Source organism: Eubalaena glacialis, chromosome 20 (assembly GCF_028564815.1).
Source record: "Eubalaena glacialis isolate mEubGla1 chromosome 20, mEubGla1.1.hap2.+ XY, whole genome shotgun sequence".
Taxonomy (NCBI): Eukaryota; Metazoa; Chordata; class Mammalia; order Artiodactyla; family Balaenidae; genus Eubalaena; species Eubalaena glacialis.
In genome coordinates this window covers 6,565,181-6,581,580 of record NC_083735.1, presented here as the reverse complement: position 1 = coordinate 6,581,580, position 16,400 = coordinate 6,565,181, and the positions used below count along the sequence as shown (strand labels likewise).

Below are 16,400 nucleotides of genomic sequence, written 5' to 3'. Positions count from 1 at the left end.
TTCCCTATTAATTTCAAGGAATTCTACAGATTCATGACAAGACAAACAATAATCATAATGGGCTACTTTGAAAACATGACTATTGGTTTAAATTATGTCCCTAGAGGAATCTTTGATTCTCCAAAAAGAAACTACTTTCTTTACTTGTTATGAGTGTTGAAATCATCAAATATATAATTGTATGAAGTGTTTCCATTCTAGCAAACCTACGCTAAATACAAAACACTATTCTACTAATCATGCAATTGTCAGAGGATCATGAAGAAATGCCTAGCATTCCTCAGAACTGAGCAAGGTTCATACAGAACTTGGTACCAGGAGGTGTTCTCTCTCTTAACACTACAGGACTCAGGTGTTCATAACAAACTCTGAGGTCAGATGGTTCAGCAGAATAAGCCAGGGACTCGGGTGGCTGGAGTGAAGGACAGACCTAGCCTGACCATCGCTGCGCAGCGTGAGGACTCCCATTCTTGACCTTCTCAGGGACCTTGACCTTAGTTATCACTGTTTCTCTTGTAATCTAATCTCATCTCCAAGCTGAGGGATGAAAGAAGCCTAGGGATTGGTTTTGTTTTCTCCAATTTTTCAAAAATCTATGAGAGAACCTAATTTTTTTCTACCTACTGTACTGTTTCTCCTTTCTGTGCAGCACAGTTAAGAAAATACTCCTCCCTACACATTCCTCTCAGTTATCGAATATGAATAAAAGCTTAATTACTAAGAGGTGGAATGTGTGAATGAGGGAACGATTGTTAATGGCACTCGGGGTGTAGCTTCAGGAGAAGGAGGCGTCGCTACTCACCAGAGGCTCCATTGTCAACAACTCAGTCGCCGGGAGTCTTTCTCGGGATTTCACTCACAGCCAATCCAAGCACTGAGCAGGCAAATCTGAGGATGGAAAAGAAGCCGTGAGACTCCAGTCCTGTGCACAAGTTCCAGAAGAAGCCATGAGACTCCAGTCCTGTGCACAACTTCCAGAAGAAACCATGAGACTCCAGTCCTGTGCACAACTTCCAGACCCACCTGAATTGGAGCCCCCCACCTCCACCTGGGTGTGACCCCAGCCCAGCAAACGGAAACCAGTGGTGCATCCTAAGAACACGGTGCAGTCTCTCCTCTCCCAGATCCCATGTAAGAAGCTAGAGCTGTGGTTGCTAATACAGAAAGTCAAAGTCCAGAGAGTTTGCAAATAAGAATGTGCTAAGCATTGATTTTGTGTGTTCAGCAGCCTAGGGCATCCAGAAGCATTCAATGTCCTCCTTGATTCAAACCCTCGGGAACCCTGACTCATGCCAGAGTAGAGTTTGGTTTCCTCCTGTAGGAAACCCTGGAAATCCCCAGATCATTCTCTTCCCTTATGCACTCACAATGGTCCTCCAACACCCCTGGCAGCCCTCTGGAACCTCACTGCCTTCCAGCTCTCCCTCAACCCTGACTTTTAGTTCTGTCCCCCATCTACATGGATATTAATCAGCCAAGGACCTATTTCAGGATGCAGTTAAACCAAGGCCTTATTCCACTTGGAGGGACCGTGGCACCCACCCTGCCAGCCTAGTCCTTAACATCCCCTGCTCCAGAAGGTAGCAGGAGCACACGAGTCATAGTGTTACAGTCATGGACTGTCCAACCCTCTCGGTCAAGGATGCTCAGAAATATGGAATGGCTAAGGTTTAGCAGGAAATTGGTTTATTTACCAATGACATGCAGAGGTTCCAAAAACTTTAATACATGACACAGTTACACATCTAGAAGAAGGATCAACTGTCATTTAATTTTGTTCAGTCTGTGTCCTGTGTTCAAATTCCTTTAGGGTAACAAAGATCACCTAGGTTTTACCTGTAATATGACCGCTAACATTAACAATCAGAAGAAGCTCCCTGTTATTTATGTCTTCATTTTTATCTCTCAGTTTTGGGGGAAACCTCTCCGTATGATGCACAATCGATCCCCTCATTACATCCTGTCTATCTTAAAACAGAAATATCTTCTAAAGGTATTTGCTCTCAAGTTCCTTCTCTCCTGAACTCCCTCCACCATCAAAGTGAAAGTGCAGTGATCATTTTCTATCAGAAATAAAGAGAAGCCTTGGGTTAATGCCAGCATCTTCTTATTGTGGATAGGAATCAAGTATCCAGGACAATTCACAAAGCCCAAAACACACTCAAGAAAAAGTTTAGTGTTTGGATTATCCAGATCACCTGGGAAAATCCAAGGTGGGAGGGACTACCTAGGAAAACCATTCAAGAGTTGACCATGAATTACCTTTGGTTTTGCCTTCAAGGCAAATTTGAAGGTGAAATGAAATGTCTTTTTTTACATTTAGAATTTTTCTTCTATTGATAATCGGAATATGTAAATCCCTATGATATCCAGGGAAACCCCAGGCATATGCAAAAGAGCAGCCTTACAAGTAGAAAGAAGATGGAACCTAGGCAACCCTGCCTATGTCCAGATTACAAGTCAGAGGAATCAAAGGGCGTTAATATATATTAATTTGGGGGAAGAATTAAAATAAATATCTCAAGAGATTTATTTTACCTTGAGATAATTATTTCAACATAAAAATCTATCTCAAGACACGTAAGAAATGAAGAAAATCACTTGATGAAACCCATAAAAGAAAATTAATTCAGAGAGGCAGAAAATGAAGTATTTAGAAACAAATTAGTAAAAACATCAGATATAGATCAACAGGCAATAGAACTTTCCAAGACGAAGAACATGCTCTACATATGCAATGTATGATACAGAAACTGCCACAAACATGTGGTGACAGAACACTTGAAATCTGGCTGGCACTACCAAGGATGTGAAGTTTAGCTATTTAATTTCATTAATTTAAATGTTCTAGCCACATGCAGCTGGTCGTCACTGTATTGGGAGAGCACAAGGCTACAATCTTAGGTTAGGCAGATAAAATAACTAAATAGACTCAAGACAACAGTGCTGGAGTTGAAAAAAGGGACATGTACAGTCAAGAGTAGGAAATGATGGTGGCAAAGTAAATGTTGACACAATATGATTCAGAGACTGTAAGAGGCTGCTTTGATAGGGCAAAAGTGTAAAGACAGATAGGACTTACAACATTTTCATGGAATGAAGCCAAGGCACATCTCACAGTTTGGAGGACTTACCAAAACCCCAAATTGGAGGAGCTGGTGAAGCCAAATGGATTCTGAGGCAAGTACCAGAGCAAGCAGCCAATTTCTCTTCCTCCAAAGCCTCAAACTGTCCAGCTTCTTCTTCTCTGGACAAATGCATCCCTTTGCCTGTCTGACTTTCCTTTATACCTGGATAACAGTTTATAACCCAATCTGGGCTACATTCCGGGATCCACCCTCTCAGAAGGTTACTGACCCTAATAGGGTTTCAGTCTGTGAGCCACACCCTGTTCAATTGGATTGGATTTTCCAGACTAATAGGAAACTGTAACTCTCACACAGTGTTGGAGAGCAAAGATGTAAGGTCATTGTCCAGGGATAGTGAGAAGATCCATTCATTCCCTTCTTCATCTGTAAATACTGTTGAGTGCATTCTCTATACTGGGAACCATTCTATGTCTTCAGAATAACAGGGTATCAGACACATGGGGATTCTGTGGAAATGAAGCTGGGATTCCCTGGGAGAAATCCAGAATTAAAAATAAAATGCAAGATGAGGAACTATGAAAACGTGAAATATAAATAATGAGGTGACAAAATAAGATATATTGCTGGGATGCAGAACATGACTCTTAAAGCACTGGCCACGTAGTACTTTCAAGAACATGTTAAGAATCTATTAACTATGCAAAGAAAATGGGAAGACAATTTTATACTTTATTTCTTGGTTAGTGGGGAAATCCATACAAATGTTCCTACATAGTAAACTATTGTAGATAATTTTTCTTCCATGTCATTCACAATTGATTTATACCTTTGAGTGGCAATCTTATGGGTGTGGAGATGGCTGTTTAAGTTTAAAATTCCTGGTTCCCAAATGGAAAAAATTAAACCAGGGGACATGGTGAGTATTTCATTGTATCTGAGGACATTTTGCTTGTACCTCATACAATGCCTGGCAATCCTATTATCTCGTGCATTTCAATTCCATCTCCCATACACATTAAAGAATATTTCACCTGAAGTTAGTATAGTAAGGTAAATCAACTATACTTCACTTTTTAAAAAAAAAAAAAAGAGTATTTCAAACCTCTCCGTTACCCCTCAATCTCCAAGGACTCATCCTTTTCTCTTACATCCCTCAGATTATATATAAACTATTTCCCAAATGAAATAGATATTTTTGGATGTAGGTACTTTCCACCATAAGATTTAAAGAACTCTGTACTGTCATTCATTACTCATGCCATCTCCTGTATAAAAGGAAAGAAATAAAGATGTTAAAAAAATAAAATAAAATAATATAAATACATTAAAAAAAAAAAAAAAGGAAAGGAATTGCCTTTCCTCTCAGCTCAGGAATTTATTTCTAGATTTGTGCTCTTTCCTATTCTTTCCTGCCACGTCAGAATGTATGTTATAATTTAAATCAAATACACTTTATTTTATTTTCATTTAAGTTTTAAAGTATAGTTGATGTACAATATTATATTCGTTTCAGATATACAACATAGTGATACAGTATTTTTTATAGATTATACTCCACTTAAAGTTATTATAAAATATAATTTGGATTCCCTGTGTTGTACCATATATCCTGTAGCTTATTTACTTATTTTATACATGGCAGTTTGTATCAATACCTCTTTTTTAAAAAATTTATTTATTTTTGGCTGCATTGGGTCTTTGTTGTTGTGTGCGGGCTTCCTCTAGTTGTGGCAAGCAGGAGCTACTCTTCGTTGCAGTGCGTGGGCTTCTCATTGCGGTGGCTTCTCTTGTGGCGGAGCACGGGCTCTAGGATGTGGGCTTCAGTAGTTGGGGCAAGAGGGCTCAGTAGTTGTGGTTTGCGGGCTCGAGAGCGCAGGCTCAGTAGTTGTGGCGCATGCATGCTACGCAGCATGTGGGATCTTCCCGGACCAGGGCTCAAACCCGTGCCCCCTGCGTTGGCAGGCAGATTCTTAACCACTGTGCCACCAGGGAAGCCCCTGTATCAATACCTCTTAATCCCCAACCCCTATCTTGCCCCTCCCACTTCCCCTTCCCCAATGGTAACCAGTAGTTGTATTTTATATCTGTGAGTCTGTTTCTGTTCTGGTTTTTTTTTAGATTATACATATAAGTGTTATCATACAGTATTTGTCTTTCTCTGTCTGACTTATCTCACTAAACATAATACCCTCCAGGTCCATCCACGTTGTTGCAAATGGCAAGATTTCATTCATTCTTATGGATGAGTAGTTGCATTGTGTATATGTATCACATCTTCTTTATCCATTCATCTCTGGATGGACACTATGGCTGCTTCCATATCTTGGCTCTTGTAATAATACTTCTGTGAATACGGGAGGTGCATGTATCTTTTGCAATTAGTGTTTTCCTTTTCTCGAGATATATACCCAGGAGTAGAATTATCTTTTTTCCTTGAGACAGTTGACAGATGAATTTCGTCTGAAAATATTACATAGTTTAACGAGTTTCCCCTTTCTTTTTCTGAATATTTTCTGTCAAGTATGTATAATGAACTTTGTGTTCCTGCCCAAGTTCACATGTTGAAGCTCAAACGTTTAGTGCATCAGAATGTGACTTTACACGGAGAGCTAGCAGTAAGAGCTGTGATTACCTTAATCTGGTGGCCTTATGGTGAGGCCCTAATTCAACCTGACCTGTACCCTTAGAAGTAGGAGAAGAGACCAGGGGTCTGAGCAAGAGGAGAGGCCATGTGAGGACAGCAAGTCAGCTCCTGTCAGCTCGACATGGACGGAGGCCTTGGGGAGAAACAAACCCATCTACACCTGGATCTGGGAAATTCTGGCTCCAGGACTGTGCTACTTCCAGCAATTAGAAACCTTTGTTTAGATGGAAACTAAAGGGAAACTCCTTCTCGGCCTGGAAGGAATGCACTGTTTCACACTAAAGATTTCAGAACATATTTTTCATGTCTTTTGTCCATTCCCTCAGGAGGCAGAGACTCCACACAGGGCTCAGCTCCGGGGACCTCACGGGGCCAGGATGTGGTCAGTGAGGCTGGAGGGCTTAGGAATTCCTTGAAAAGAACACGTGCTACTGTGTATATCTAATATCTATACTATGTTACCTGTATACATTCTTTCTCATTCTTTATTTGTCACGTGTTCTATTTCACACATCTTGAGATGAGTTATAAATTCAAATACCTTTTTAAAGATGTGGATGGCATCTCATACTTTTTCACTTTTTCTACATATATTGTCATTTCACATTTTTCATTATCTTTCTTCCCTGGGCTATTTGAAAGATTGTTTTTATTTTTGAAAGTAGGAGATTATTGAATCCGTTTTTGCTTATCTGAATATTTTGGGTCGAGTATGGATAATGAGCTGTGTGCCATCACCTGGGTAGATGGAAGGTACACCACCATCTCAAAACTGACATGTGTTTCGATTGAGCCCCAGATCAATGCTGTCTCACTAAATCCATCCTGTGTCCTGAAACCCTGTCCCCTGTATTCGCAGGTCCAGGAATACGGAGCCCATCCCTCACAGTTCCAACCCCAGATGGCTACTGTGGCAGGCTCCTCTTCTTTAATCCTGTGATGCTCAGAGGATTCCATAACATAGAACATTTGTCAGGGCCTATTCAGACCCTTTGAAATGCCAGAAGTAAGGATCAATGGTGTTTTGTTTTGTGAGAATCTGCAAGAAAGTACTGGGACAGGATTGAGGTCATGAGATAAGGGAGTATAAGGAATAGGCTCAGACCCAGGTCACAAAGAGAAAGGTCATTTCAGAAGTTCCAGTAGGTCTGGGCATGGCCCCGAGTGTGCCAGCTCTGTTTTCCCCGTATTTTAACAACCTTGTGCCTTCAACCAGCAGCTCGCTGCCCTTGAGGTGCAGGCTTCTACGGAATGAAGATGCTCTCCCCAAACAGTTGTTCTGTGTGGAGGTAGGAACGTGGTTTGCTCTTCCCGGGAAGCCCTCTCTACACAGCTCGGTGCATTTTCTTGGACCTGCTCAGGTCTCTTCCTGTTAGAGAACAGAGGCAGCATGTGACGTAGGTGATTTCACTGCCACCACCTCCAGTGGTTCTCAAACCACATGATGTAATCATCTCCAGAGCAGCTGCAATCCCAATGCCCGGGTCTCAAAACAGACAACATAAACTCGTACCTTTTGAAGTAGGATTCAGGCTTATGCACCTCTTAAGATTCATCAACAGAGTCCAGTGTGGCCCAGTGTGTGAATAAGGCAGCCTACACGTTATCACATCGTCCATGCAGGGGACTGACACGGTGCGTTGTTAATGTGCAAATGCTGACCCGTGGACCTGGGAGGGCCGGAGATTCTGTATTTTTAATAAGCCTTAGGTCCTCCCAAGCTCCCCTTTCCCCTCAGTTACAAAATCCATCTTACTTTTTCTTTTTTTGTTTTGTTTTTTGGCCGCACAGCATGTGGGATCTTACTTCCCTGATCAGGGCTTGAACCCGCGCCCCCTGCCTTGGAAACAGGGAGTCTTAACCACTGGCCTACCAGGGAAGTCTCCACAAAATCTATCTTGAGTAAAAATAAATGTTAAGATGATCTACAAGGCTTAGAGATAAAAACCACGTACAACATGTCTTATACGGTAGAACTTTATTAAAATTGAAAGAAATTTTGAAAACAAAGCTTTATAGTAACATTCAATGAAACATAAGAAGCAGAGCCGTGGGAGTGTCCCCACCATGATTTACAGTGAAAGACTCCACAGAGTCCACGAGTCTCATCTCAGGACAGGGCACTACTGACCTTGTGCAGAGCAGAGTTGGGCCCTTTAGCCAGGTTCCAAAAGTTCAGACGTTTGCACCAAATGCAGATTACTACCATAGCTTCCTATTTACACAATAGTTAAGAGTTACTCCTAGAATTTGCCTCAATTACTTAAAATAGATTCAGGCTGACAAACAACTTGCCATTCCAGTGTGATAAGCACCATCTGACAGATGACTCTAGTTCCATCAGGAGAAAGTGCAGTGCATGCACGTGTGTGTCCCTGGGGGTTGTCTGGGTTTCCACCATCTTTTTGCCCACCAGGGGTGGGGAATTGCTGCTTCGCCAGGAACAGCTGCTCCTTGTGACTCCCCCTCCTCAGGTGCACAGTCAGCTCCAGGGCACCTGGGGCTGGAGGACAAGTCTTAGTTGCCATAGGCGTGTCCCTCCCAGTCACTGTCTTCAGAGGAAGAAGACACCTGAAGGTCATCGTAGAGGACACTCCGGGGGCCAGGGGCCCAGTGCCCCTCAGGCTTCTTGCCAGTGGGAGGGTTCTGAGCAGGAGGGGCTGACTGCTCAGGACGAGGCAAGGCGGGAGGCGCCACGTACCTGCAGCTCCACCAGCCTTTGTCTACTCTCACGAAGAGCATCCTGAGAGGCTGGCCTGGAACATGGCTGATGGGTGGAGGATGGTCCCTGGTGCAGGCTTGGACACTATTGGGATGAGATCTGTCCAGTGGAGGCTGGAGGGCAAGGCTTTGCCCCTGGGCAGGTGTCTTCCTGCTGACTCGGGGGGTCACTGTGGGTCCATGTCCAGTTGTACTGGGTGGAGGAGGGAGATTCTGGAAAGCCCCCAGATCTGCTGTCAGAGTGCTCTTCTGGGGAGTCTGGATGGGGCTGAGTCTAGGTTTCTTTGGGGGGTTCAGACATGTCTGGGTGGGGATCTGGGCAGATCTCTTGCCTGGGGCCTTGATGCTGCTTTTGGAGTCCTGGACCAAACTCCTGCTGATGAGAGACACTGCAGGGTGGGTGGATTTCCCGTCATCTTTCCTGACAGGTGACCTACTTGGGAGATCTGGATCCTGGAGGGGTTTCCTCTTGGATGCCTGGATGAGCGTGGGCATGTTTGGATGCTGTAGGAGAAGACCAAACAGAAAGGCCAGACGTGAGAATCTTCTCTCCATCCAGGAAAAATTAAAATTAACCAAAAACCATCTCATAGGAATTAATTGTATGTGATGAGATACTCAACCTCAGTGGTGCTCATGAAAAAGAAAGTTACAATAGCACCTTGAGACATTTATACATCAAATAGGCACATAGAAAGAGTTTAACAATGTCTCCTGTTAAGTAAGTGGAAACAAGCTTTTTGTATACCCCCTTCCGAGGACTGCACACAACTCGGTGTTTTGCAGGCACTTTGATGGCAAAATAAGTTTTGATGGCCAGTTTTGGAGGATGAATCACAATGTACAGATTCGTGTTCTAACTTAAAGGATTCTGCTTATGGAATGTGGCTGATAAAATCACTTCCATTTACCAAGCAGCATATTCTTGCCAGCCATGCAAGTAAGAATGCAAAATCAAAGAAACCGAGGAAAATGGCATCTGAAAAGAACTCTAAATGATCACATTGGTTGGAAAAGAACGTGACCCGCTCCCTGCCACAGAAGGGGACTGAGGCCAATTGGGTTACCCCAGAAGGAGAAAGCGCGGGAACCAGGAGACTGACCCTCAGGTAGTGGCAGGACTCTGTCCCCTCCTTCCAGTACCGCTGCCGCCACCCTTGGGGTTTCCTGGGGAACCTCTGGAGCAGCTTCCTCTGCTGCTCTTCTTTCCTGCAAAACAAACCACGTTAAGGGGCAGAAACCCAATTTCCTTGTCACAGTTGGGACCAACGGTGCTGTGGCCCAGCCCCTTTCCAAGTTCTGGGGTGACACCGGACCTGAATCCCTGTGCTTGGTGCAGACTCCTGCCCCGCTCATATCCTTCCCCCAACTCCAGGGTTCCCTCCTGGGTTTCCCAGGAAGTCCTGTCTATTTGTCCCTATGGTTTTGGGGCTTGTCAGGTGCAAAACTGCATGTGTTCTCCACACCCCTCAGTGACTTCAAGGCATATTCTGAGCTCCTGAGTGTGGTCCCTCAGGACATGGTTCCTGTTTCCCCATTTTCCCTGTCATGTCTAGAGATGGCTCAGCACCCAGTGTAGAGAAGGAGACGAACCGTCTCCAGCGATTTCAGCCCGAAGCTTGGGTACCACCTACCCCACTGCTCACCTTTGCCTTTCACCCTCCTCTCTCTCAGCCGTGTTGGGGGTCCCGGGGGTCTGCAGGTCCTGCAGCTTCCGTGGTTCCAGGTTCTCCTTGCCGAGTTTGGAGCCCAAGGGCTGGGGGGCCAGGGCCCCATGCCAGTGCTTCATGGGGCACCTGAGGCTCCTCGCTTTGTGCCCAAAGGCTCCGCAGTCCCTACACTTCACCTGTGGGTGGAGGAGAACAAGGTCAGTGAGTCAGCAGAACTCACAGGCACATGTCCAAAGTGAACACAAGGACAGATTGAGAGGGATGAACACTGGTTCTGGAGAAAGGACAGAAGCACACGGCCCCTTAGGTGCCAGGATATTTGTGATACTGTGGTGCTTCCCAAAGCCTTTGCCAGGGAGCATCAAAGGAGGAAGGGCTGGTGCTCCAAGTGTGCACAGCAAGACCCCGATTGAAGGATTTGGATAAAAGCAGGCCAGACATCACACTAAGGAGGGGTCAGGTGGCCCCCGTCTCTGAACGGCCCGGTCTCCCTGGGGATGAGGTCCCAAGGCAGCTCTCTTTGGATGCGGCTGGACAAGGGAGTTATGGACCCAGGTATTCCAGGCCCAAACCCTGTTTCCGGAGCCCATGTCTCCACTTACCCTGGGGTCTTCGTCCTTTGGCGGGGGAGTCACCTGCCTCCCTGTGCCCGGGTTTTGCTTCCTCACTTGCTGGGCTTGAGAGAGTTTGCAGGAACCCAGCTGTCTGTAACGACCGGCCATGTTCCCCACCTCCTCGGTGCTTCTCACCAATCTTAATTTTTGGATTTCCTCTGTAAAAAGAAAGAGAAAACCGTCATATTCATACAAGTCACTCCTGCCCCCTCTACACAAATGGGGTCATGAAACCTCACGACCACTAAGGAAATCCAGGTTTCTGATACTTTGACTTCTCTGCCCAGATATTTCTCCATTCTCTCCAGAGACCTACCCACAGATGAGGGCCCTGACTTGGTTATAAGTTTTAGGCAGACTGAATTTGGATTTGCATCCTTGAGAGACTGAAGTTAGAGACTTTGGTTACATGTATCACAGTCTAATAGATAAGAGTGAGAAAAGATTTCCCCACACGTACAGAAATACTTATGCTATGGAAAGGCCACATTTAATATTGACGCCCAGGCATTTGAAAATCAAACATAAGTTTGATAACTCCTTGAGAATTGGGCTCTCCCATCTGACATCAGAGAAGGCAATTCTCAAATACAAATTCACGTAACACAATAATTTTCTCCTCTGCTAGCTTAGACGGGGCACAACGCAGGGTCTGAACTGTTTTCTGAATCCTTCACCCTCAGTGTCTCACTTTTACTTAGTTAATAAAATGTGAAATACATGTTTCAACTGAGGATGAATGAATAATTTTTTAGGGTTTCAATGCCTACAGACAATCCCACCAAGTTTTCATAACTGCTCATCCAGTGCCCCACATCAATCAGAATGCTAGGATGCTAAATTCCTTAGAATTTGAATCTTCACATAATAAGAGCATTCAGAAGGATATATTTTTTCAGCCTCTGTTCTCAAAACTGCTACTGAAATTAAATGATCTAGATCATTATCTGGCACCATACTTAAAACTCAACTCAAAATCGATGAAAGATTTGAAGATAAGACCTGAAATTGTAAAACTCCTAGAAGAAAACAAAAGATATATGCTCCTTGACATAGTTCCCAATCAACGGAAAAAGGGATAAGGAAACAATAGTATGGATATTCGATGGAAATCTATTCAGCCGTAAAAAAAAGTTGAAATCTCGTTATTTTCCAGAACATGGATAGAACTTATTGTTATGATGCTAAAGAAGAAAGCCAGAGGCTGAAGGTGAATACCAAAGGACTTCACTCATGCATAGGATAGTAAGAACAAACAGAAAGGAAATAAACCAACAAATTGGTGAACAAACCAAATGACAAAAGCAAACATATAGATTCACAGAACAGAGTAGTGGATACCAGGGAGGAAATGTCAGGGGCCAAGGCACAATGGTAAATGTGGTCAAATGTGTAGTGACAGTGGGAGAGGAAAATTTTGGTGGTGAGCCTGTGTTAAGGTTTACAAAATTTGAAATGTAATACTGTACAAATGAAACATCTATTATTGACACCCACTGTTAACGCAATTTAAAAAATAAAATTATAAAAATAAAGACACCTTGGGACTTCCCTGGTGACGTAGTGGTTAAGAATCCACCTGCCAGTGCAGGGGACATGGGTTCGAGCCCTGGTCTGGGAAGATCCCACATGCTGCGGAGCAAGTAAGCCCATGTGCCACAACTACTGAAGCCCACGAGCCTAGAGCCAGTGCTCTGCAACAAGAGAAGCCACTGCAATGAGAAGCCCGTGCACCGCAACGAAGAGTATCCCCCACTCGCCGCAGCTAGAGAAAAGCCCACACGCAGCAACAAAGACCCAACACAACCAAAAATAAATAAATTAATTAAAAAAAGAAAAAAAGACACCTTACCCTATTGCCAGGCCAAATCACTACATATCTTCACTATGGACTTCTTGTTCTGAGGGATATGCTGAACACAAATTTAAAGCAAACTATCCTGAAGTCCAGCTGTGCTCCTCCTCTCTGTCAGGAGAGTATCAGGGAGGTGCGTGGAGGAATGCAGCTTTGAAGGGGGCTGAGAACCGGTCAAGGGGGAACTTCCTTTCCTAGCTGACCTGATACTGCTCCAAGGTCGCATGACCTTGTTAAGGGTTGCTTAACCAATCAACGTCATCTGTCACCTTTGGTCTAACCACGTCTGAAGACATGTTAAGAGAAAGAAATAATTCGTGATTTCACTCATGTGTGGAACACAAAAAACTAACAAACAAAAAGAAAATAAGTAAAAACAACTTTAAGGAAGAAACAAATTGACACGATAACAAATACAAAGATACACAGACCCGAGTAGTGGAAATCAGAGGAGAAGCCACGGGCAGAGGCAAAATGGACAAAATGGGGCAGCTAGATGGTGACAGAGGAAAACTGCATTTTTGGTGCTGAGAAGGTGTATGGTACACAGAAACTGAAATGTATTGCTGTGCACATAAAACTTACTAATATTATAATGGAATGATACCTAAGTTAAAAATTTTTTTAAATTAAATTAAAAAGAAATTAAAGAATCGATACTCAACTGCCTAAAGCCACATCACTACGTAATTTTATTCTTGTCCTGTTTCCTTGAGGGACTAGCTGAACACCAAATTTAAATCACACAACATGAAACTCAGCTGGATACCTCTTCTCTGTCAGTAGATGCTCAGAATGGTGGGTGCTGGACACTCTCCACCTGAGGAGATGCAGCTTTGTGGGTGGCTGAGGAAGGAATTTCCCTTTCCTGCTGACTTTATACTACTCTAAGGTCACATGACCTTGATGAGGTTTTTTTTTAACCAATCAGCATTATGTATCACCTTGTATTTATCAATGTCTTGAAGACACATTTAGAAAAGAGAAATATCTTATGAATTCACTTATATGTAGAACACTAAACACAAATACAAAAAGCAAATAAGTAAAAAAAGATTAAAGAGGAAAACAAATGACACAAAAACAAACACATATATTCACAGAACAGAGCAGTGGATATCAGAGGATAGGTTCAGGGGGGTGGCCAATGAGTAAAATGGGTCCACAGGATGGTAACGAAAAAACTTAAGTTTTTGGTGCTAAGCAATTTAATGGTATACTGGGGTTGAAATATATTTTTGTGCACATAAGACTTATCTAACATTTTGACCGAATGATACCCTACAAATATAATTAAATTAAAAGATTAAAGCATGTGCACCCCATTGCTTAAACCACGTCAGTACATATTTTGTCTACTGTCGGATTTCTCTGACAGACAAGCTGAACACCAAATTTAAATCAAACAACCTGAATCTCAGCTGTGTACCTCTTATCTGTCAGTAGATGCTCAGAATGGTGGGTGCTGGATACTCTGTGCACCTTTGAAGGGGACTGAGGACAGGTCAGTGGGGGAATTTCACTTTCACTCTGCCTTTGAGTCTGCTCCCAGGTCACATGACCTTGATGAGGTTTTTCTTAACCAATCAAGGTTACGTATCACCTTTACTCTAATAATGTCTTGAAGACACATTTAGAAAAGACAAATACCTTATGACTTCACTCATATGTGGAACACTGTATACAAAGAAAAAGCAAATAAGTAAAAAAAATTAAAGAAGAAAGTAAATGACACAAAAACAAACACATATATTCACACAACAGGGTAGTGGATATCAGAGGGTAGCAGCAGGGGGATGGCCAATGAGTAAAATGGGTCCACAGTATGGCAAAAGAAAAAACCTAACTTTTTGGTGCTGATCAGTTTTATGGCATACTGGAGTTGAAATATATTTTTATACATATAAAACATGTAATATCATAACCCAATGATACTGTAGAAACATAAATAATTACATTAAAAATTAAATTATCCATGACTCATTGCATAAAGCCACATCTATACATATTTTGTCTAGAGTCCTGTTTCTCTAGGGGATATGCTGAACACCAAATAAAATCAAACAACCTGAAATCCAGCCTGGTACAGGACTTGAAATATATTGTCATACACATAAAACTTATCTAATATTATAACCAAAAAATACCTCATTAAAAAAGTCTACTGAACAATAAATTGAAAAGAAATTAAAGAATCCATATCCTTTGCCCATAGCCACATCATTATTTTTACCACTGCCCTGTTACCTGAGGAACAAGATGAACACCAAATATACAGCAAATCAACCTGAAATCCAGCTGGGTACTTCCTGTTGGTAGATCATCAGAAATATGTGTGCTGGACAAACTCCACTGGACACAGTGTGGATTCCAAGGTGCCTGAGGAAGGGTCCATGGGAGAAGGGTCCTTTTCTTGCTTACTGTTATACTACTCCAGGTCACAGGACCCTGTTAAGACATTTGTAGCCAAGGAAAGATATCAATCCCCTTTTTTCTTACCCTGTCTCTAAGGAAGGTTTATACATTGTGATTTATTGTTATCATGCATTTTAAAACTAGAGGGACACCTGTACATACTTTTAAGAATAATTATGATCTGAAAGAAAATTAAACATTTTTGCATATGCTTATTTTGTCCACGAATCACAATTTTTACTGTGGTAAAACATGCATGACAGAAAATTTACTATTTAATCACAATGAGGTGTCAAGTCCTGTGACATCAGTACGCTCATGTTATCCTGCAGCCACCAGCATCATCCATGTCCTGATTAAAAATAGACAGGAAAAAGAAAGACAACATTTCCCCACATGGAACAAATAATTATGTGATGAGAAAGCTGCATTTAATATTGTGGTACATGCATTTGAAAATCAAAGGAAACTATGCTTACTTCTTGAAAATTCGACTTTCCCATCGGACATCAGAGCAGGCCATTTTCAAGTACAAATTCACTCAGGAAAAACATTTTCTCCTCTATTAAACTAGAAGCTTCACAGCTGAGCTTTAAATCTTTTCTCTTCAGTGTTTCTTTTTTATCTAGTTTCTGTTAATGGAAGACAAAGAGGTTTCAGCTAAGAATGAACAGATCCATTATTTAGGCTTTCAATGCCTATAGAAAATCCCACCTTGTTTTGATAACTGCTGTTTCAGTTCCCCACATAAATCAGAATGCTGATTTACATGCCCTCTGAATTTTCATCTTCTTGTAATAAATGGTGTGAAGAACGATGTATTGTATCAGTTTCTGTTTTCAGAATTACCCTTAAAAATAAAGAATCAAGGTCATGAACTCACGCCATACACAAACCTGAACTCAAAACGCATGAAATACTTGAATATAAGACCTGAAACTGTAAAAATGCTAGAAGAAAACAGCGACAGTACACTCCTTGAGATAGGTGGTCATCAATGGAAAAACAGATAAAGAAGAGGTAGTAGGTATTTAATGGAACACTATTCGGTCATAAAACACATGAAATTTGCCATTTTCCACAACATGGTGGGACCTGGAGGGTATCATGCTAACAACGTAAGACAGGCAGAAAAGACAAACACGTTATGGCTTTACCCATGTGTGGAATACAAAAAAATTACAAGAAAAAATAAAGAAAGAAAAACATTAATGATGAAACCAAAGGGCACCAAAACAAACACATAGGTGCACAAGACAGAATACTGGAAACCAGAGGGGAAATGGCAGGTGGAAGGCCCAATTTGTAAAATGTCACAAGATGGTAAAAGACAGAAACTAAGTTTTTGGTCCTGAGCAGGTGCATGGTATACAGGAGTTGAAATATATTGTT

The 16,400-nt window shown here is 42.4% G+C and overlaps 1 protein-coding gene across 1 annotated transcript; it reads right to left on the bottom strand.

Annotated features, from left to right (window-relative positions):
* Positions 1-8,250: 8,250 nt before the first annotated feature.
* On the bottom strand, positions 8,251-10,846 carry LOC133081479 (protein FAM90A1-like). Its single transcript, XM_061177615.1, has 4 exons — positions 10,727-10,846; positions 10,101-10,300; positions 9,558-9,663; positions 8,251-8,958 (listed from the first exon to the last, which is right to left on the bottom strand). Exons 1-4 carry the CDS (start codon positions 10,844-10,846, stop codon positions 8,251-8,253), a joined length of 1,134 nt encoding a protein of 377 aa, XP_061033598.1.
* Between the last annotated feature and the right edge of the window lie 5,554 nt (positions 10,847-16,400).

Excerpts from the sequence above, each read along its gene's own strand:
- LOC133081479 (XM_061177615.1), bottom strand. The coding sequence starts at position 10,846 with ATGGCCGGTCGTTACAGACAGCTGGGTTCCTGCAAACTCTCTCAAGCC. Across the intron at positions 9,664-10,100 it reads GAGGAGGGTGAAAGGCAAAG|GAAAGAAGAGCAGCAGAGGA; the intron begins GTGAGCAGTGGG and ends TTTGTTTTGCAG. Across the intron at positions 8,959-9,557 it reads AGTCCTGCCACTACCTGAGG|CATCCAAACATGCCCACGCT; the intron begins GTCAGTCTCCTG and ends CTTCTCCTACAG.